At 36.5% G+C, this 22,244-nt stretch overlaps 1 protein-coding gene across 2 annotated transcripts in view; it reads right to left on the bottom strand.

Moving 5' to 3' along the window:
- The window catches only part of LOC145689831 (discoidin domain-containing receptor 2-like), a 1,126,884-nt gene that overhangs the window by 637,526 nt on the left and 467,114 nt on the right, over positions 1–22,244 (bottom strand). For both annotated transcript variants that reach the window (XM_081764050.1, XM_081764051.1), the window contains exon 4: positions 20,394–20,499. In XM_081764050.1, coding sequence (XP_081620176.1) covers positions 20,394–20,499 — 106 coding nt within the window. The remainder of the gene's footprint in view (positions 1–20,393; positions 20,500–22,244) is intronic.

The following is a 22,244-nucleotide window of genomic DNA, read 5'->3' as shown; positions in this document are numbered from 1 at the left end:
TGTCACGTGTACACCACGTGAGTAAGTTTGGTTTTTATTGCGTGATATTTTCTCAATTAATGGAAGAACTGGAAAAGAAAGTAGATTTCTACCACTTCCCGTTTTAGTAGAAAAGTTAGAACAAATACGAAATATATGTTTAGGGTGCTTATTTGATTGAAGTAAACCTCTTCTCGCTATCACCGTTTTTAGTCTATAGCAATCATTGTTAAAACTGGAAGGGTCAATTTCTGTCATTTCCGGTTTGAATGGAAGGCCACGAGTGAAGATGGTACCTACAGTTAGTACGCTAAATCGATTGCAAAAAAAAAAAAAAAAAAAAAAAAATCTCCTATCTCGTCGTTTCCGATTTATGTATTATGGATCAATAATGAAACCGGAAGTTCTAGGAAATTTTTATCACCTTAGCTTTTAGTGGCGAATTAAGGGTGGAGATGCAATGTATTCTTGGGACAATTTATCTACTGGACAAAACTGCTTCTCGCTATCTATCAATGTTTTTGTTCTATAGTTGTTTGAGCTTCTTACCAAACGACGGTTTGTCATTTTAAAGCTTTTATTTTAAATATATGAAAAACTATACAACTACAGAAAATTCAGATAAATATGTAAAATGATATACTCAGTTGTCTACTATCCTCAATTTTGAATTGTTCTCAAGTTTCTTAATGTTTTTAGATGGATAATTTTTCACTCGAAGGATGTAAGAACTCTCTCACACACACAAAACTCTTGTCGCGTCTCTCTCTCACACTGGCTCAGTGTTGCCACAGTCCTAGCTCTGGAGTGGGCTGAAAAATAGTACCAAATTGAAACAAAAAGGGTTGAATTCATTTTTCTCGAAAAGTAAAATGTTTTTGCCCACGTATGATCATCCCTGATCTAACTTATGCCTATACATAAAGTTTGTTAGAACGCGTCGATATAGATTGCTAAAACGCAGAAAAGTTGGGTATTTTTATATTCATCAATATGGCGTCACTAGTAAAAAACTTAGCCCGGTAGGCCGGCAACTACGTCAATGTTTTTCTTTCGTACTATACCATGCCGTTGGGGGGGCGGCGGTCCCAGGCGCCGAAGTAAGGGGGCGCAAACTTTGGAAGGAAGAGAAAGAAATTATATATATATATATATATATATATATATATATATATATATATATATATATATAATTGAAGGAAAAAGTAAGAAAAGTGCTCAAAATCAAGGAAAACCAGGATTTATTTTTTTAAAAATTTATTACGCTTCGCGCAAACCATAGTCTATCGACCTCAGTCATGTGTACGGGGGTGCCGTCGTATATCCTCGTCCAGGCGCTGATTTTCAAATGTACGGCCCTGGTGCTATTATTGTTTTGATGTAGAATCTTTTCAACGACACATAAATTATAGACTTACTTCAGCACCCATTGGTCTTCTTCAGAATATGCAACACTTGATTCAACGTGTGTGTACTTAAAAAAAAAATCAAGCTAAAATTTCCACCACACTGCTTATTTCTCGTCTCCTTCCTGTGCAGAGCGGATGCGCCCATCTAGCGTCATTTGTTTCCCGGTATAGTTCGAATTATGAATTTTCCACACGAAGTTTGTATGCGTTGCAACGTCACAGAATGAATGTTCACCAGCATTTCTTAAGAGTTCAACACAGTACGAGTAACGTGAACTTTTGAAATGTAACAATATTTGTTAAATGGTGCTGAATTACGTAGAATTGTACCAACTTTTTCACAAAAGGTGCTGAAAATACCAGCATGGTACCAACGGGCCGGTGAATGACAAAAAGGGCTGAATCTGGTACAATTGTACCAAGTGTGGCAACACTGCACTGGCTGGAGGACGCTAAAAACAACCCCCAAGAAAGGGAGTGGGCGAGCGGTAGGCATAGGCCATCTATTGCCAAAAAAGAAAACTTTCTCACACTACACATACACAAAAACGAAAAGAAAAAATGAACAAATTGCCCATGCACAGGCTCGAACAATAGTGATTAACATTAAAACTCGGAACGGTTATTCTAATCACTTTCAGTTTGAATATCCCCTTCAGCAACGAATCTTTGATCCTTTACACCCTGGCAGAAATTATTGCTGATACATTACGTAGTTCTTAAGATCTTTTGTCTTCCGCAAGGACGGGCAGAGTATATATATATACATACAGGTATAAAAAGAGTTTTGATAAACCGCACACTGTGAAAAGAATACATATGTAATGTACGTAAAAAGGTAGGTTACATGTGTAAATCCTGTAGTTTTTGGACTTAACGTACAGCAAACGTATAACTGAAAAAGTATATTTTATGCGTACTTTCCGGATAAGCATTCCCAATAAACGTACTTTCCTTACGAACGAAAGACGGTCAGTAACTCACATACAGATGGACATATGTAACATACAGTATATAAACGAATGTAGTATACTTAAGACTGTTAGATGTCACACATTCTGCAACGGCGTGATGTAACATCGGATATCGTATGTTCCGTACTGATTTCCGTAGTAAACATAAGGAATCTGTATATTTGTGCAATATACCGCTGTCCGATAACGGATTTTTCTCAGTGCGCTCGTTAAAAATGAATGCATCGACCAGCTTAATGACGCTCGGTAACTCGTTTAGGGTAAACAAAACTGATCCTAATTCAAATGACTGATCATTCTGTTTTATTAGAATCACACAGTGAAACTTGTAAGATTATGTCGTTAGTACGTTTATCCGTTACTCCAAACATTGGAATAAATAACTAGAGCGATTACCTCGGCCAAGTTCGTTAACGGACTTAATCTGTTGACAAGTTAGCAGCTAACGGTGACTTTAACGGTGGTTATCTAGATCCCGTATCGCATATCTGTAAACGAAATTTTGAATTTTTTTGTAATATATACTACTCGATTTTCTCGGCCGAGGTCGTTAATAATATCAATCCGTTAAAGTATAACGGATTTTGTCGATTTTAACGTTTGATATCTGTAACCCATATCCCATGTGTGTAAGCGATTTTTAATACTATTGTTTTTACAGTAAATAACTAGAGCGATTATTTCGGACGAGTTTAATTTAACGGAGTTAATCCGTTAACAAGTTAGCAAATAACGGCGACTTTAACGGTAGATATCCATATCTGATACACATATATATTGCGTGATCCTTTCTACTGTCATTAGAGTGTATTTTTGTCTCTAATGTAACATCTTTTTGACTTTTAAAGTGGATAGGTATCGGAAGTGTCATAGAACGGCTGTGCACATTTATAGACCCTTCTGTCTGTCGACACATATCAGAGAGAAAACGGTAAAAGGGTAGCGAGAAACGGTTTACTGATTTGGGACCACGCTTGCAAGGAATCTTCGTCCTTATCTCTCTATTCCCACAGAAGATAATAGCAATGTATCATTTATGATTTCAATGTTGATCGCTAGTGAGTAAAAATAGTACAAAGTAGCGAAGCGATAAACGGTTCATTGATATGTATTCAGCAGTAGCGTACGCAGGAATTTATTTCGGGGGGGGTCCAAACTCAATATCAGGGTATTTTATATTAAAATTCCTAAAATTGCCCCTAAAATTAGGCTAAATTTACACAAAAGTTGGAATTTCAGGGGGGTTCGGACTCCTAGGACCCACCCCGCTGTGTACGTCCCTTGTATCCAGTGTCCTAAGAGTTAACCACATGTAAACTGTCGTCGCTCTAGCAAAATGGAAATACTTGAACTCTACTGCAATTTCTCGTTTAAGTACTGATTCCAAATGGTAAACTAGTAATAGATAGCTAGAGTATCCGTTCTCCGCGCAGGAAGTACAATGTTTATAAAAGAATCTTTGAACTTAAATAAGTGCGTGAAACATATAATGACGAACAATGCCTTCGACACTGTCTGTGAGACGATGATTAAAGCAAGTGAATGATAATGGAACAATTGGTGGATTGAGAAAGTGGGAGGAAACGGGTGTACCCCCAGAAAATCCACAGTCACAATGTTGTCCACCTCAAACTTACTTTGCCAGGGACCGAACCAGAAAACTCACGCATGAGGGATAAGAGCTCTACAACTGATCTACCGTACCCCTCCCCCCATGGAAAACTTTGATAACGGCATATTTCAGAAATAATAAACACTTCTAACCAGAGTATATACACTTGTTTATTAAAAACTAAATTCCAGTGTAACAGTTTCGACAACGTAACGTTGTCTTCATCAGACACTAACTCAGTGTCTGATGAAGGCAACGTTACGTTGTCGAAACTGTTACACTGGAATTTAGTTTTTAATAAACAAGTGTATATACTCTGGTCAGAAGTGTTTATTATTTCTTTAGTGAGTTCCAGAGTCGTGATGGATAGAGCGGCATATTTCAGTATCAAGTTTATTTTAATACGTGGCGTGGTAATCGCAAACCATCAACTTTTAGGTTTATAAGAAATTGTGCTTTTCCTTTGATTTGTTCGAAAATTACACATGAGAATTCGCTCTCACTAGATAATTTTGTTCAGCAGATTAGAATGTATCCTTTGCTCACTTTTGGCGTTTTTTTCTTTTTACCTCTGTTTTCTACTACTAATAAGTATTGTAAAATTATTGAGTATATTTTTATGGTCGTGTACTTATTACCCTTTGCTTTTTGGTTCATATTTGAAGCAAACAATATATTACATTGTGAATGAATTCCTTTTCATCCATTCGGAACTGAAAATAACTAATTTTCTTCAATTCTGGAGGAAAGTTAAGATGAAGAAGAAAAAAGATGAAAAGGTCTATTTATGATAATAATTAGAAGACAAACGGAACAGACTTTGTTTAAAATTATGACGTAGGTTGAGGTAAATAAGGGGAAAGGAAAACTAATCTAAACGGATGTGATGATGTTGATGATTTTTGTGTTTGTTACCCCCTCAAGCAATTTAGTTTTGTTTTCCTCTTTCCCTGCTCAGAAATAAGAAAATCAAAGAAACACAGGGGACAGAGAAACAAATAAAGGTAGAATAACGTAAAAGGAAGGAATAAAAAGAGTCAAAGCATAAGAAGGTAAAATGGGTCTTATCAGAGTTGCTATATACACGAAACTAAAAAGTTGTGTACAACATTTTTTTTTAGTATAAAGTAAATTTAAGTATAAGTTATACCTTAATTAACCCAAATGTAAATGAGTTTTTACCATCCAACTCAATATACTTGTAGAGAGGTTACCTCTGGTTTGTGGGGTCCTTGATTCAATCCCCGGCCAAAATGAAATCTTCAAGTCTTACGTCTCACAATTATGCTGGCTAGGCTAAAATAGATGAAGATGAGGAATGAATGAATGAAATGATTGAATCAGAAAGTGGGAGGAAACCGGAGAATTCCGAGAAAACCCAAGCACAGGTGTTTGTCCACTATAAAGCTCACTAGGAGTGAGCTGGGATCAAACCAAGGACTCCACGCACCAGAGGTGAAAGGTTTACCACTGAGTCACCGCGGCCCCGAATTTCGGCCAAGTAAGTTTGTGGTGGACAACATCGTGTCCGTGGGTTTTCTCGGGGAACTTCCGTTTCCTCCCGCTTTCTCATTACATGAATTCTTCCATCGTCTTTCACTTGCCTTAATCATTGTCTCACTTAGGCTAAAGGGCATAAGTGTGCGACGTTCAACTGAAATATTTCATTTCGTTTCATTTCAGTATACCTCTGTGTGTTTATCAAGAAGGTATAGTTTCTCAGTGGTAAAGAGTTCATCTCTATTGCAAGAAATCCTTGGCTTAGTCCCCGTCTATGTGAATTTGTAGACCAGATCGTGTTCGTGGGTTTTCACGAGATTCTCCTGTTTCCTACTCACATTTTCATTCCAATTATTATTTAATTCTAAAACATTGTTAACATAAAGTTAACATTGAGAAATTTCCATAGATGAGGCATATTCATCATCCAGTCTATAGTTCTCGTGCTAAGATAAGTAGAACTACGTAGGTGAAGATAAAGTTATTTTTTTATTCATATTTTTAAAGAAAACTTTGCATGAGGTTTCACATTCACCTGTAACACTGTTCAGCATAATGTTCTCTATGGAGACTTGTGAAAGGTACTTTCGAAAGGGTGTTCTATTCTTAAGAGAATGATAAACCATGATTCTAGGTTAAATAGAGATGTCTCAGAAAGTTGTTATATTACATCAGATTCTTTTGGAGTAGTATGGGGCATTGTGGGGCTTATTGGTAAATATTTTTTCCAATGGTAAATTGAAGATAGAAGCTTGAAATTTTGTACATACATTTAGTACATCCCTTAGTATTTTTCAGTTTATTTTCTGATCTGTGCGTTAAAACGGAGAGGGGGCTCGAGAGTGGGTCAAAATTTGAATTAAAAAACCAGAAAATTTCCGATTTCTCTCAAAATTTCCCACCACAAGGACATGATAGAAAAGTGTGAATATTACCGTTTGTGAGACTGTTCTATTCTCAAAAGAATGAGGTACAAACCATGATCCTAGAATAAATAGGGATGATGGTGTAGCTGCTTGACTGAAAGTCTATAATTTACGTTTAATAATCCAGACTTCTAAGGGGTTATTAGTGTGTAGCATCTTTGGACATTTTTTCCCTAACGTTAAACGTTAGTAACATTGTAATATTATGTTCTTTTTCTATCAATACAGAATATAATCAACAGTATGGCAACACTCGTTAGCATCTATTTTTTTTCCTTCTTGAGAGTAAACATTGAAGTTGGCGGGATCGAAAGAGGGTTGGAGAATGATTAAGACAAAAGAGATTAGTAGCATTCTTCACAATCTATCCCCCTTCCGCCCTCTACGCACTCTTCTAGCCCTGGATCTATCCCCCTCCTTCATCTTCCTTCTCTCAAGGGTACATGTTCTTTATTTCAGCCCCCGTTGCTGCAGTTTATACATTTTCCTTTACCTACGAACAACCAGCCCCAAAACTTTTTTTATTTTAACAAAAAATAATAATGGAAATTCTCTCTTTCAAAAAAAAAAAAATAATTACCTTAAAAGGTTTTTACATTTCTTTTTTTCTTTTTTTAAAAAAAGGACAGAATTAATAGTTAGTATTTCTGAAACTCCATTTATGAAAGGAAATGAAAAGGGCCGAAGGAGACAAGATAGCATTTAGTTTCCATTGTCAAAGACAACCTACACAATACGTCAAGTAAAAATTTCTGTTATTGTCTTTCTTTTCTTTTTTTTCTTTTTTTAAATTCATCATTTTTTAATTGGAATGTAGAGTAGAGGGGGGCAAGAGTACGTGGGGGGTAAGGATACGATTCCCTAAAATCAGGTGAATATATTCGCGTATGGCAATAATGCGTCACGTGGAGTTTGATGTTAATGGCGTCTAGAACCTGAACAAGTTTGAGTGTGCTGCGGCAAACTACAAGCTATCTAGGTAATTATTTATGTTTTTCTAATAGTTTGATATAATATTGGGACATAAGTAGTTAATGAATAACTTATACAATTTTATAACGATTTCAAAGTACTATAAAGCGTTAGTTTCTAACATATCCATTGTTTGACAGGATGGAGTAAATTGACTTTCTTCCAACAGTTGGCTGTACAACATCACGGGAAAGTCAATTGTGTAGTGAGGGGGCAAGGGTACGCAGATACCTACGGGGCAAGGGTACGCGTACGTACTCTTGCCCCTTCTGTACTATGAAAAGGAATCCAATAATGTAGATTCCGTTGTAATAGAGAGTGACGGCAAACTTTACGAATACTGGTTTCCATATGTAGCCTCTAACGTTAAGAATTCTGAAGAATCCTGATATTTTCTTATGTATGAGGGATAAATTTTTATTCTAAATACCATTCCTTACATAACAGTATCTAAGGTGGTGTTTGAGTTTTCGAAACAGATAAACGTGTGAGATAGTGACATCTGCAGTTATTGAATAACGTTACGCTTGCTTATTTTATTCAGGTTTCAGAAATACTACGCTTTGTCCTCTTTTATCTTAAATGTCAGTAGTCTTCAGTAATAAATTTCAATGGGCCTTATGCAGAGTCGTTCTGAAGCGTGATTAGTGCCATACTAAAAAGTTCGACTACCGTATGTTTCCTGTAGTGGTCAGTCCTTTAGTAATCATACGTTAAAACGACTCTGCATAAGGCGGTATCAGTCCAATGATTGGTATAGGATTCTATAAAGATATATGAAGCTAACCTAACCTAACATTTGACAATATGTAGCTTCATCAAGGATAGGTCGGGAAGTTTTCAAGTTACCCTTGTAGATGACAAGCATTCTGTAACTGATGGAATAAGCTGGAAATATATTTTTATAAAGGGTCTAAATATCTGATTTTTTTTTTGTATCCTATGCATTTCTATTACTGATATAAGGAGAATTAAGGATTTTTCTTTTCTTTTTTTGAATGAGAATCTGCAACGTCTTTAGGTACAGTAAAGCCAGTAGACCTATTTACCGAAGAAATGGAGAACGAATTAGTGTAATACATCACATTACTGGATCAATTCTTCTATGAATTAACTTTAAAAGATCTAAGAAGAATGGCATACAATTTTGCTGAACGTAACTAAGTGCCCCATATCCTTTAGTCGTGTGAATCGAATGGCAGAAAGAGATTGGACAGAGTCTTTCCGTCGTAGACATTTAACAATTGCTTTGCAACAGCCTTCAAAAACTGGTCTGGGGAGAGCTCGTGGTTTTAGCAAGTCACAAGTTGAATGTTTTTTTAAATTGTCTAAAAGATCTTGTAAGACAAAACGTCTTTTCTCCACGGGATATCTACAACATGTACGAAACTGGAATAAACACGGTTCCTCATAAAGTTCCAAAAGTCGACTAAAAATCAGTTGTGAATAAAACTGTATCTAGTGATTTTGGAGTTAACATAACAGCTGTTTCATGGTGAGTGCATCTGGTTCCTTTATTCCCCAGATATTTCCCACAAAACAAATGAAACAAGAATTATTCGATGGCTCGCCGCCAGGTTCTGTGGGAATATCTAATTCTGGTTCATCAACTCACAACTTTTCGTAGAATGGTTATATTATTTACACCACCATGTGCGATCAAATTCGGTTACGAAAAAGGTATTTTTACTTGTTGACAATCAGACCTCTCACATTTCAATCGAAGCGATTGATTTCTGCAGGCAAAATAGGATAGTGATGTTGAGTTTACCACCAAATCCCAGTCATAATTTGAAACTATTAGATCGCTCCTTTTTTTGACCCGATGAAATCCTGATATTCAACTATGTGTGATAAATGGATAAGGAATCATCCATCCCACATAATTCCAAGTTGCGAGTTTGTTTACTGAGGCTTACTACAAAAAAGACTCATAAAATGCTTCGTGTGGAGTGTTGTACTGTATGGGGCGGAAACGTGGACATTACGTAAAGGCGATGAAAATCGACTGGAAGCCTTCGAAATGCGGGTGTGGAGAAGAATGGAAAGAATTAGTTGGGTCGAGCGTAAAACGAATGAGAGAGTGTTAGAAATGGTGGGTGAGAAAAGAACACTTTTAGATATTATTAGGAAGAGGAAGAGAAACTGGTTGGGACATTGCCTAAGAAGATATTCTATCATGAGGGACGTCCTAGAGGGTATGGTGGCGGGAAAGAGAGGGAGGGGGCGAAGGAGACTACAATTAATGGATGATATAAAAACAGAAAGATCATACGCGAAGACGAAGAAGTTAGCGGAGGACCGTGGAGCATGGAAGCTTCTCAGCTGCGGCAAGTGACCTGCCAATAAAGGCAGAATACCTATGATGATGATGACTACAAAGCTGCAACCATTGGTATCCAGCCTTCAAGAATCTGGAGTTGTCCTACTGAATCCAGATGTGTTCACTGAAGAAGATTTTCTTCCTTCTATTGTGGATGTGATAGACTCAAATGTAGAAGCCAGGCCTGAAGACGAAAGCATTCCTGAAGCAAAAAATCAAGCATCAGACCTGAATAGAGCCCAAAATCGTTCATCGGATGATTCACTGGAAGTAAAAAGGGACCCATGCGGTGCATCCAGATCAAACACTCCTTTGCCAGTTGCTCGTCCTCCTCCATCTGTTACCAAACCTTTAAACAGTAACGCTAGATCCTCAGTGGAAGCAAGCAAGAGCTCATGCTGACTGTCCACTTAAAATACTCTTCTGCCGGTTGCTCGTTGTCATTCATCTGTTAACAAACCTTCAACCAGTAACATTGGATTCTCACTAGAAGCAAGCAGGAGCTCATGCGGATATAGGGGCAAGAGTACGAATTTGAATGTTTTCATTTTATGAGTTCTACTTCCTTTAAGAATAGAGGTATATAAAAGTTGAGTTCACATTTCGTAAAGGAGAGTTCAAGTTTTGTGTTCCATGTAAAAGTTTTCCGTTGTAACTATATTTTACCAAAATATATAAGTTTAATTAAAATTTGCGTACTCTTGCCCCCCTTTCCTATACAAACCGTGCGTGCATCACTCTCAGCACAAATCAAATATTAGACACAAACTTCTACTTTTTCATATTAAGAGGGATACAATGGTTCAGTGGTAGAGCATTTACCTCTGATGTGTGGGGTCCCTGGTTTGATCATTGTTCAGCTCAACATCCTGATGATAGTAGTCTCTGTTAATCAACGACAGAGTTATTGTCTCTGCCACTTATTAAAATGTGTGTCCAAGTAACGGGAGCGGAATTAATACAGATTGATGTGACCTAAAAGCGCCAAGATACGAAATTCAGTTTGAAACATTAAAGAATACAATCCTTTAAAAAAAATGAAATAGGTCAAAGGACATCAATTTCATCTCACTTTCCTTTGTGACAGTGACACAAAACATCACATTTCTCCCCCCAATAAACACATTTCAAATTGGATTATTAGGGGGACAGTCCCTATAATTTTCAAGATTGGGGGCATGTCCCCTGCATTCCCCGCGAGGTTTGCGCCAGTGTATGAGATTATGTAATGTGAATTCTCTGAGTAGATGGAATGGCTTATGTAACTGATGAGATGTTGAAGCTTCCTCCTTCACTGGTTGCCGAGATATCCTGTCGGACCACTGATTCGGTAATCGATACCAATCGGTTCCTTTACACTCCACATAGGGTTAGCAAGAACATAAATCTGTTAACAATATCGAATTCGATTTAATTTCCTTTGATGATTACTAGTAGTTTACTTTACTCATATTGTCGTTCGAAAGTAAAATCGAAATGTTGTTTAGTTTGTCGTCCCTTGATATTTCTTCTACACAGAAATTGGACAGGTAATAATTATAAGAGAAGGTTGATTTAAGTATTGATGAAATGTGACAATGATAAGAAACGAGTGACCGACCGCACGGACACCTGAATTACATCACAAACTAACATAGACTAGAAGTAAACCAAGGACCATGCACTCCAAGGCGAGTGCTCTATTACAAAGGTATCATACTCTCCTAAGGTTTAAAAAAGGCAGGTAAGATGAGTCATAAATGGGCGCTAATAGTCTGTATTAATCACATCATTCTGTTTACTTTCATGTCCACCGATTTACTCGAGAAATGCAATGTCTATGCAACCCGCGCAACTAAGAAGATTGTTGGGTTGCATAAGTCGGTTTCTTGTTTCATGAGAAAAAGTTCCACATTACACTAAAATGTTATATTATAAATTCTACAATAGTCCTTTCCAACTGCATAATCTGTGACGTCACAGTTTTCGGTTCTCATTTTTATTAAATAGCACAGTAAGATTAAGGAGCCAACAGGAAATCTGGTTTTGATAAAAACAATGCTGACAGGTTAAGAAAACCATTGAAAGAGAGCACGGTAGCTCAGTGGTAGAACGTTTACCTCTGGTGCCTGAAGTCCCAGGTTTGATCCCCGACCAAGCAAGTTTATGGTGGACAATATCGTGTCTGTGAGGTTTCTCGGGATACTCCCGTTTCCTCCCGCATTATTATTCCACCGATTCTTCCATTATCATTCACTTGCCTTAATCGAGGTCTCCCTTTGACTAATGGGCATAATCGTGGAACGTTAAACTTAAAGATTTCATTTCATTTCAAGAACATTAAAAGCGTAGTCGATGGATTTACAGAAACACTACGTTGCTATAATTGATCAAAGTGCAGAAAATAGTCCTTACGAAAAGTACTTCTCTATTAAAACCCTTTCTGACCTGAATTTTGTTCTGGAAATGAATATTTCTTTTTATTTAAATGGATTATATGTTAAGTGAGCTCGAACTAGCGATCGTGGCGAGATCGTACACAGCTCCTACCCGTTCGCAAAAACTAGAATTACGACGCATGAGACAATTTGGAATCATTCGGCACGATATATGCGCTATGTAAACCAAGAAAGTTTGTGATTTCAATTGGAATCATACAGGAAGAAAGAGTTAAGAGAGATGATGACGAATTATACTAGCTTTTATTTCCGTAGTGTGGTCCCAGGTTCGATTTCCGGTGTTCTTTTTATGATTCGAATACAAAGTCGAGTATGTGGTTCGATTGCTTGATTAGAAATTTGCGACACTTTGAGCAGTTATGCCATTTGAAACGTGGATTTACCGTTTAACTTTGATCCGATCTACATGGGTTTCCTCCGCGAATTGAACTCAGGTCTCCTGCGCCAAAGATGTATACACTAACCGTGCATCCACGAGAGAGCACACTAAGTGGTTCGAATTAATTATAAATAGTACGTCCTGTCACATATGGCATCGGTGTTGAAAAGGAACATTAAACCCTATCCCAATCCAATTTCCAAACGTCAATCCCCACCCCAATAGTATTTCCAGGTTATGAAGCTGTTGATCTTTGTAATGAACTGGCTCAATTATAAATACGAACATAAATTATTATAAATTGAAAAGTGCAAGACGAAGAACAAATGAGTGAAAGTAAAATATTGGGACATCTCTTTCCCTTTTTGCTTTACCTTGTCATTCTGGTCTCTTCTACACCTTCTACTTTCTTCTTCTTTACCCCTCCGTCACCATAGCAACCCCCATCCAGTCACTCCACTTGAATGGGTCAGAGAGAGAGAGAGAGAGTGAGAGAGGCCGAGTCCACGTATCCAGGTGAGACAGGGAGACCAGCCTCATGACAACTCTGTTTCCACCTGCTCTGGGCGCTATAGCCAACCAGTCGATAGTGTCACGCGTAAGGACAGCAGGAACAACTTTATATACAGGGCGTTTTACAACTCCCGTTACTTCACTGCAAGATATCAATCACCGTTTTTCTCATGATTTCGATATTTCTTTTTTTTAAAAAAAAAAAAAAAGAAGCGATTTTTTATTCTGTTTACCATGTCCGAAAATATCCTGAAGTGCTCAATCAGTTAAAAAAAATGACCAGGATGCATCCTAGCAGTGATAAATAGAAACTGTTCATCAAAATCTACCTAAAATTCTGATGTCCGGAAATTATACGGGTATAAAAACGACTTTTGAACAGTGTTAGAATACTTTACACATTACCTAGTGTCTAAAATGCCTCTTAACACTGGTTAGTAGGAATTGGCTTCAAAGTGTTCAAAATGTACCTTAACTTCCGATGTGCTCAATGAGTATACGGTCAAAAAATCACTTTTAAACAGTGTTAGGACACTTTACACATTACCTAGTGTCTAGAATGCCTCCTAATATTGATTAATGGGAACTACTCTCGAAGGATTCAAAATGTACCTGAACTTCCGATGTGCCCAACGAGTATACGGTCACAAAAACGACTTTTGAACAGTGTCAGAACAATTTACAGATTACCTAGTGTCTAAAATATCTGCTAACACTGATTAATAGGAACTTTCATCAGAGTGTTCAAAATATACTAGAACTTCTGATGTTCCCAATGAGTATGCTGTCAAAGAAACGACTTTTAAACAATTTTAGGATACCTTTCACATTACTTACAAGGGAACATCTTATATTGATAGTAGCATTGCCCAATTAAACCATGTGCAATCGATAGAGGAGTGAAGAAAAGTGAGAAATCCAAAGTTTTACGGGCCGACACCCAGAAACACAGGAGATACAGGGAAAAGAAGGATCTTAAATCATGTGAAAATAGCAATACAAAAGATACACTGACACAGAAAGAATTTCAAAATGATTAAAGTAATCAAAATGACATTTACACAACAGTATAGTAAGAAAACACTGTCCCCACAGACATGCTCAATAACATTATATGTAATGCAGTGTTGCCAACTGAGAACAAAACGAATTTTGTTAAATGGCACGGAACACAAAGTATAGCATCTAGAAAATCTAATTATGAGTAGATCCATACCTGTGAAGTCGTGATGTAGAGTGCTGGCAACCAAAACTCTGTGCTTCGTCCGTTATTTTTGTACTTCAGTGGTTATATTCTCGCTTGTGGTCTCATATTTTGATTTCAACTAGTTCGAATCGTGTACTATGTGTACTCTTCTACATCCGAGATTCATATAGGCTTATCCTCAAACGTTGCCAGCACTCTACATCACGACTTCACAGGTATGGTTCTACTCATAATTAGATTTTCTAGATGCTATACTTTGTGTTCCGTGCCATTTAACAAAATTCGTTTTGTTCTCAGTTGGCAACACTGCATTGCATATGATGTTATTGAGCATGTCTGTGGGGACAGTGTTTTCTTACTATACTGTTGTGTAAATGTCATTTTGATTACTTTAATCATTTTGAAATTCTTTCTGTGTCAGTGTATCTTTTGTATTGTTATTTTCACATGATTTTAGATCCTTCTTTCCACTGTATCTCCTGCGTTTCTGGGTGTCGGCCCGTAAAAGTTTGGATTTCTCACTTTTCTTCACTCCTCTATCGATTGCACATGGTTTAATTGGGCAATGCTACTATCAATATAATATGTTCCCTTGTTAGTGCATACCTCCTAACACTAGTTAATAGGAACTGCCCTGAGTGTGGTCAAAATGTACCTGAACTTCTGATGCGTTCAGAGAGTATACAAGCATAAATGACTTTTAAATATTATCATTTACACACATTTAAAGTAATTTCTGTCCATACATATATTAGACATATCAAAAGTTCAAGTTCATTTTGAAGACCCTCAGAGCAGTTTCTATTAACCACTGTTATGATGAATTATTGATTCTTTTTGATAGAACTCCTAAGGACATTTTTGGAAGCATGTTCAACAGTAACCAAAACATCGTTTCTGAAAGAAACGTCCAAACACTCTTGCTTTTCAGTATGGTTCAGAATAGGCTTCCAGCCACAAAAATTCTACAAAAATAAATAAATAAATAAATAAATAAAAATAAAAAAATAGCGCGTAACGGAGGAAGATGTTTCACAGTGAGATGTATTGTACGTCAAGTGATAGGTCTGATTGAGCTGAACAAGATTATGGAAGAGAGTAAGCCCTGATAAGTAGTTTCCGAGAAAATTTACTTTTTTAAAAAAATATTTTTTTCTAAACTTAGAAATTGCAATTACTACGCCAGCTACTATGGTGAAATTCTTACTGAAGAATGTCTTCATCAAGATTTATATTATGAGAAGAACAAGACCAGAATAAACTCTACGGTTAATGACATATTGCCCAAATTATAGTAAAGTATTGACTATTAACTTAATTTTTTGTTTAAATTTAATATTGTTTAAAGGTAAGACATGAGGTGAGATTTTCCTGGGTTTTCCACATTCATACGAGGCAAATTCTGGGATGGTACCTAACATGTAGGTCCTAGGTCGATTCCATCTTTCCCCTTCCTCCGATAGTGTGATTGCCAAGCAGTGTCATCCCTCATACGTGACGTATAGCATGCCCATACCGTAGATGCTAAAAGTCCAGAAATCTAAATCCTAATCCTAAGCAATCAACAGATGACAGCGAACCTAAGAAAATGACATGCTTCAGAGTAAATGCTGATTAGTACTTTTCAACAAAAATCTGGAAGAATATTTACTATAAACTAAGCACCTCGTACACATATTGTTGTTTGATTTTTCCTAACTAACTTACCACTTCCTACCAGTGACGTACATTCTATTTGTAAGTTAAAGAAATTCTGCATGTAAACGTAAACAGAAGTCAAAATCGGCTTAGATTCCGAGTAAAAATATTTTTTTTTAACGTTATGCGTTCTTCTCAGAGCTGAATTTAGCTTTGATAAGGCCGTAAGCTATTGAAAGTAATTGGGACCTTTATATGTCCATGTGTACTTTTTCAATGCCAAATTGTTGCTGTTTTTTGTGATAGATTTATCATATAATTACTTTGGTAATGTAGTAGGTAAAGAGCAACTTAGCATACAGGTCTACTATTAATGCGGACTCTGAAACATGACGAGGAGTTGAATCTGGTACAGCTGGAGGGTACACAAGCAACCATGCAAAATCAACGCTCAGAGTATAGATCGTTCCCCACCATATTATCTCGCCTACAAGATAGTTGACTTACAACACCACACCGGAAAATGAATTTTAAATTTACGCAATAGACGTATTGATGTTTAGATAGTCAATTTCGTAGTGAAACAAGTTTTCTTTTTTTTTTTTTTCTTCGCTTCTGGAAAGCATGGACTCTTGTTTCAACGTTGACTAGAGAGATTTAAATTATTATACTTAAAAACATAATAAAAGGTTACACTCCCTTCTTGAAATAAATTAAGGGAAGAAAGAAAGCAGCTACAAATCAATTGGATTTTGAACAAGGAAAAAGGAGGTACGATTATTCCAAGGCAGAACACAATTCGAAGTGTGAAAGTCATAAAAATTGAACCAAAATACAATATCTTTACTCAGTTTCTGTTAATTACATTTCCAATTACTTTTTTTTGTTTTCTTTTTCATACAACGCTGACACAATTTAATTAATTTCTCTTACACAAAGAAAATAGTTTAGACTAGTGTTTATGTGTTTGTAAAACTTCGAGACCAAAAGAAGAAAAAGAAATCTTTAGAAAAGTTAGATATGAAATACTCCGTTCAGTTTGATACGTTTCTTTTAGAATTTAATGTAAAGCATTAAAACGTAGATTTGCGTTCTGTTTCTGCTTTATGTATCAGAAATGTAACTACGAATTACACTTGATTTTTAATGTTTGCACTGTAATTAAGGTACTGGATAAGTCTGAAACTTACAAATATGAATAATTCCAAGAAATATTTTGATGTCAGATATGATTTATTTTACAAGAGAATCTACATTATTAAGAGTAGTTTGTGTATCACGGTTAAGAGTATGTGTGTCACTGTTAGGAGTATATGACTCACAGTTAGAAGTATATATGTCACTGTTAGCAGTAAATGTGTCACTTAAGAGTATTTTTTGTCACTGTTAAACGTATTGTGTCACTGTTAGGAGTGTGTGTCACTATTAGAAGTATATGTGTTACTGTTAGCAGTGAATGTGTTACTTAGGAGTATATATGCCACTGTTAAGAGTATTGCATCATTGTTAGAAGTATATATGTCACTGTTAGCAGCGAATGTGTCACATTGGAGTATATATAACACTATCAAGAATATTGCGCCATTGTTAGAGCTATATGTGTCACTGTTAGAAGTATATGTGCCACTGTTAGAAATATAAATGTCACTGTTAGCAACGAATGTGTCGCTTAGGAGTATATGTACCACTATTAAGCGCATTATGTCACTGTTAGAAGTATATGTGTCACTGTTAGCAGTGAATGTGTTACTTAGGAGTATATATGTCACTATTAAGAATATTATGTCAGTGTTAGGAGTATGTGTGTTACTGTTAACAGTGAATATGTCACTTAGGGGTATCTGTGCCACTGTGAGGAGAATATATGTCACCAAGAGGAGTATATCTGTCACGGTCAGAAGAAGCCAACTAACAATCTGCTACTTAACTCTAATAATAAGATAGGCAGTGCATAAATAATCTTATCTGAACAACTTATTTCAGGAGGATAATATCATTTGTTCTCTCGATGTTGGGTGGACGCATCTTATGAGCACTAACATGATCTTTCCTCTGACAAGTCTCAGTACTGCTAGATTTCGCTGATCTTACGGAAGGTGGAGACTACTGTTACCCTTAGAATAATTAAATCAAAGAAATGGAAATCTTTTTTTCTGAGATCTTTATTTAAAGCCGAACTATTAAAATACCCGACATGCCTTTGCGAGAATACATTCTTTAAGAGTAAAGCAGGTGACAGGACTTTGATCATACTTTTACCTGGTTAAAGCGTCAGAAATAGTCTTCCGAAGGTAGAAACAAACCACTTGTATTTGTGGAAACACGGCGAATCTTCTGGAGATATTCCTTTGACAACTGTACCGCATCTCTTCGTATTTGATATACGCAGCGTCTGCTCTCTTCTGCGAGTCGGAGGTTTAGCAAGGGTGATGCGGTTATTTCTACTACACCGCTTCTTCCCACTCCTGTTCTCACAGAAGAAAAACCTCACCCTGTTAATTTTCTCACCTAAACCCTCTACGTAACTACATCCCCATCCAAAATTCATCTCGTATTGCAGTCTCTCCCGCACGACGCGTATTTCGTTGCGTCCCTGCAGTTGAGATCGTAAACGTGTAAATTACGTAAACATAAGATCAGAAACGTAGGTTTGGTGTGACATTTAATTCAAGTCTCCTTTGATACGAGTCGTAAACATGACAGGAACGTAAACACACAGCTTGTGTGTGTGTGTTTCGATTTCTGTTGAAATTTTTACACAGACAGTGGCGGATATAGCCAGGGGTTGGGGAGGCCTTGACCCCCACCAATTTTTGAGTGACAAAAATAATTAAAGCTATTATTTATATATTCTTGAAAGTATATACTAAACTCATAATATACCTTTCATAGTCTGGGTTCTAGCGCCCCCCGAGTTTTAACCTTCTAGATAAATGTAATGTATTTGTGTGTCTGACTCCTTCTATTCATTTTGACTTTCAACAAATTTAATTAATTTGAATTAAACTTGGCCTATAATTTCCTTTAGGCTTAATCCTGATTTCGTTTATGTTTTAACAACATTTTCACTACAAAGACTATATGAGACGAAAATGCATCTTATAGTGGTATCCGAAATACATGAGCCCACACTGGGATCGAAATGAGCTCTCCCTGGCCTAAGATGAGACAGTTTACCCTTCAGCAACAAGGGAGCTCTCTAGAATTAGGAAACAATTATTACCTGATTAACGTCCATCAAAATCAAAGCGTTAGAAGAACTAAAATCAACTCAGTTGGAAGTTTTAAAAATGAAATAAAATGTTTGAGTTTTACGTCCAATGGTTATGTCAGCTAGGCTCAAGGAGACGGTGATGATGAGAAATAAATGAAATAGTTAAATGAAGAAGGTGGAAGAAAACGGGAGAACTCCGAAAAACCCACACACACGATGTTTGTTCACCACAAGTTCATTGACGCAATCTGGGATCGAACAAGGGACCCCATGAACCAGATGTGAACGCTCTACCACTGAGCTTGGAAGTTTTAGAGTATACATTGTGTTTCAAAACAACACCGACAACGTTTGGGAGGTGATTCCTGACACCAAGATAAGACAAAAAGTATGGACCAACCTGGGTGCAAAAATGCTTTCTTTCAGAGTTATAGGCTGCCGAAAACATGAAAAAATGAATTTTGAAGGTCCATAGCTCCAAAAATTTGGGATCTACCGTAGTCCTATCAAGACTTCACTTAGAAACTAATATGTGTCCTATCAAAATACTCATGTTTCAGAATCCTCAGATACCTCTGATTAGAGTAGTCGGTGAGTACTTTAAATTATACGTCCGTAGCGATTCTAAAACACGTGTTTTCGAATAAGACACATATTAGTTCCTAAGTAAAGTCTTAACCCGACTACGGTAGGTCGCATAGTTTTGGAGCTATGAACCTGCAAAGTTCACTTCTCTTGTTTTCGGCAGGTTACAACTCCGAAAGGAAGTATTTGTGCACCCAGTTTGGTCTATACTTTTGGTCTTATCTTGGTGTCAGGAATCACCCCCCAAACGTTGTCGGTGTTGTTTTGAAGCACCCTATATATAAAGTGATAAACCAAATTTTCAGCATAATTTTCGTAAATAATATTCTATTTTATCTGATATTTTGTACAGTTTCCCGAATATCGCCACTCAAGAATAAAGAGAAAAAACAAAGCTAGCACATTGTTAAGTTCAAAACCTAATATTTAACAAGTCGAAGTGGACCGAATTGAGATGATCCCGGAATGCAAAGCTGTGGAATACAGCTTCAATCGCCCAGACGAGGCTGTCCCCTGGATAATTTGAGCCACCAAACATAGTGACCCTTTATTCCTCAGATGATGGACTACTTGCCTATCAAATTTGATTGAGATTCTGCCAGTAGTTACCAAAAAATATTGTAACAACTTTTTAGTAAGGAAAGTGTATGGAATTTTAGATTTTAGCAAAGATTTTAATGAGGTCTAAAGTGCTCATAACATAACAGTTGTTTTCAACACTTACCTTGCATTCTGCGGTCCTGTTGATTTATCATCAAATGACGAACTGGCCGATATGGATTCATCGGGAATTCTTCCCTCCTGCATTCCCAAAGGAGACTGACAATTTCCTGCAATAAGAAAGGAAAATGATAGTCATTATAAATATTTGCAAATTTGGACACATGTTATTAACAGCTATTAGCAAGCCACTAAAACTAACTCAATGGTCTATGGAACCTGGAGGTTCAATGCCGCGTTCACAAAAGCTCTCCACTAACTTCTATCCTTAGCTAATTGCATTAAGTTTTTACTTTGTTTTCCTATCTTTGCGAGATCTATCTTAATATTGTCCTCCCATCTGCGCTTAGGTCTTCCTAATGGTCGTTTTCCAATGGGTCTTCCAGTCAAGATTTTGAAAGCGTTTCTACTTTCTTCCATCCTAGCTACATGACCTGCCCACCTAAGCCTCCTACACTTGACGACCCTAACAATGCTGGGTAAACCATATAAATTATGTAGTTCCTTGTTATGAAGTTTCCGCCATTTCCCATTCCCGTTCCTCTTGGGTCCGAATTTTCGTCTCAGGATTTTGCTCACAGTACTATCAGTCTATGTTCTTCCGTCAGAGTAAGAGACCATGTTTCGCAACCATACAGAACAACAGGCATGATTATCGTTTTATATATTTTAAGCATTAGCAAGCAAAGGGTTTCGAAAATAGTTTTTTTAAAAGGTCAACCGATGGGTATCATAAGGGAAACGTACAGGCATTCAAGAAACCATATTATTCGTTTGTTTTAAACGCCCTCTGTATAAAAACAGAAGTATAATATTTTAATTATGAGATTTACATACAAGATAGTTAAAAAGTGTGCAAATGCAATAAAATATACAAATTGAATGTCTGTGTTATATTATCGGAGACGGGGCAACTATGGCAGAATATATATGGCTCGCCAGATATTTTGAAAGCAGTCATATTGAAATTGGATCGGAGTTTTTAGAACGGAAATGATAAAGTCTACCATTTTCAGATACAGTGCTCTCGGAAAGACACTGGTGAAATTAATGTTTTTACGTAGCTGTTAGGGGCAGAATCTGTTATAAATTTGTGTACATCATGTTGTTATTAAATGAAGTAGAACGTTAAGACATTCTAGAAATTTGTGGAATGTAGCTTGTAATAGATGTACTCTTGAAATGAGTTTTATACTGATAGTGTTTCTTGCAATACTGATTAATAGTTAAATACATACTAAAAAGTATAACGCTGTGTTTAGTCGATATTTATTTAATTAATTTTTAGCATTGATGTAGTTTACCAATAGCTTTGAACTTTCGAAGGACAATATAACATATGCTATAATGATTATATAAAAAAAAGTTTGATATTTATATAGATTTAGTTTTCCATGGCCCTTAGATATCGAAAAAGGGATTTGTTTCTCGTTTTGTTTCTCTATTCTTTCTCCTGTTCATGGTGTAGTCTCCTAGAGGTCATACTGTTCAACGTACGGGCGCCAAATTTTAAACTTAAAGTTTTCATAAGATTCTCTAGAGGAGTTTCGAATTTTCTTCCTATCCCATAAACTTAGAGTAATTTACGGAATGATGAAAATTGAAAAAATGCGTTTTTTTAAAAAAACACTCCAACAATTTTGTTTATATTTCAATAATAATTCTATACTGTGGTATAAGACATTTCTTTGGGAAAAATCCAGATAGTTTACTCTTGAGGTTAAATTATTTTGGAACGATTTTCACAAAAATACTACGCAGGAAATTTTATTCATACTTTATAAAAAATTTCATTAACAATTTAACAATACGGAATAACTTATTTTTCCTGAAGAAATTTAAGAGGGGATTTTTA

This window comes from Thermobia domestica, chromosome 7, assembly GCF_964235325.1.
Source record: "Thermobia domestica chromosome 7, izTheDome1.hap1.1, whole genome shotgun sequence".
Lineage (NCBI taxonomy): Eukaryota > Metazoa > Arthropoda > Insecta > Zygentoma > Lepismatidae > Thermobia > Thermobia domestica.
The sequence above is the reverse complement of the archived record's forward strand: the minus strand, read 5'-3'. Positions and strand labels throughout refer to the sequence as shown.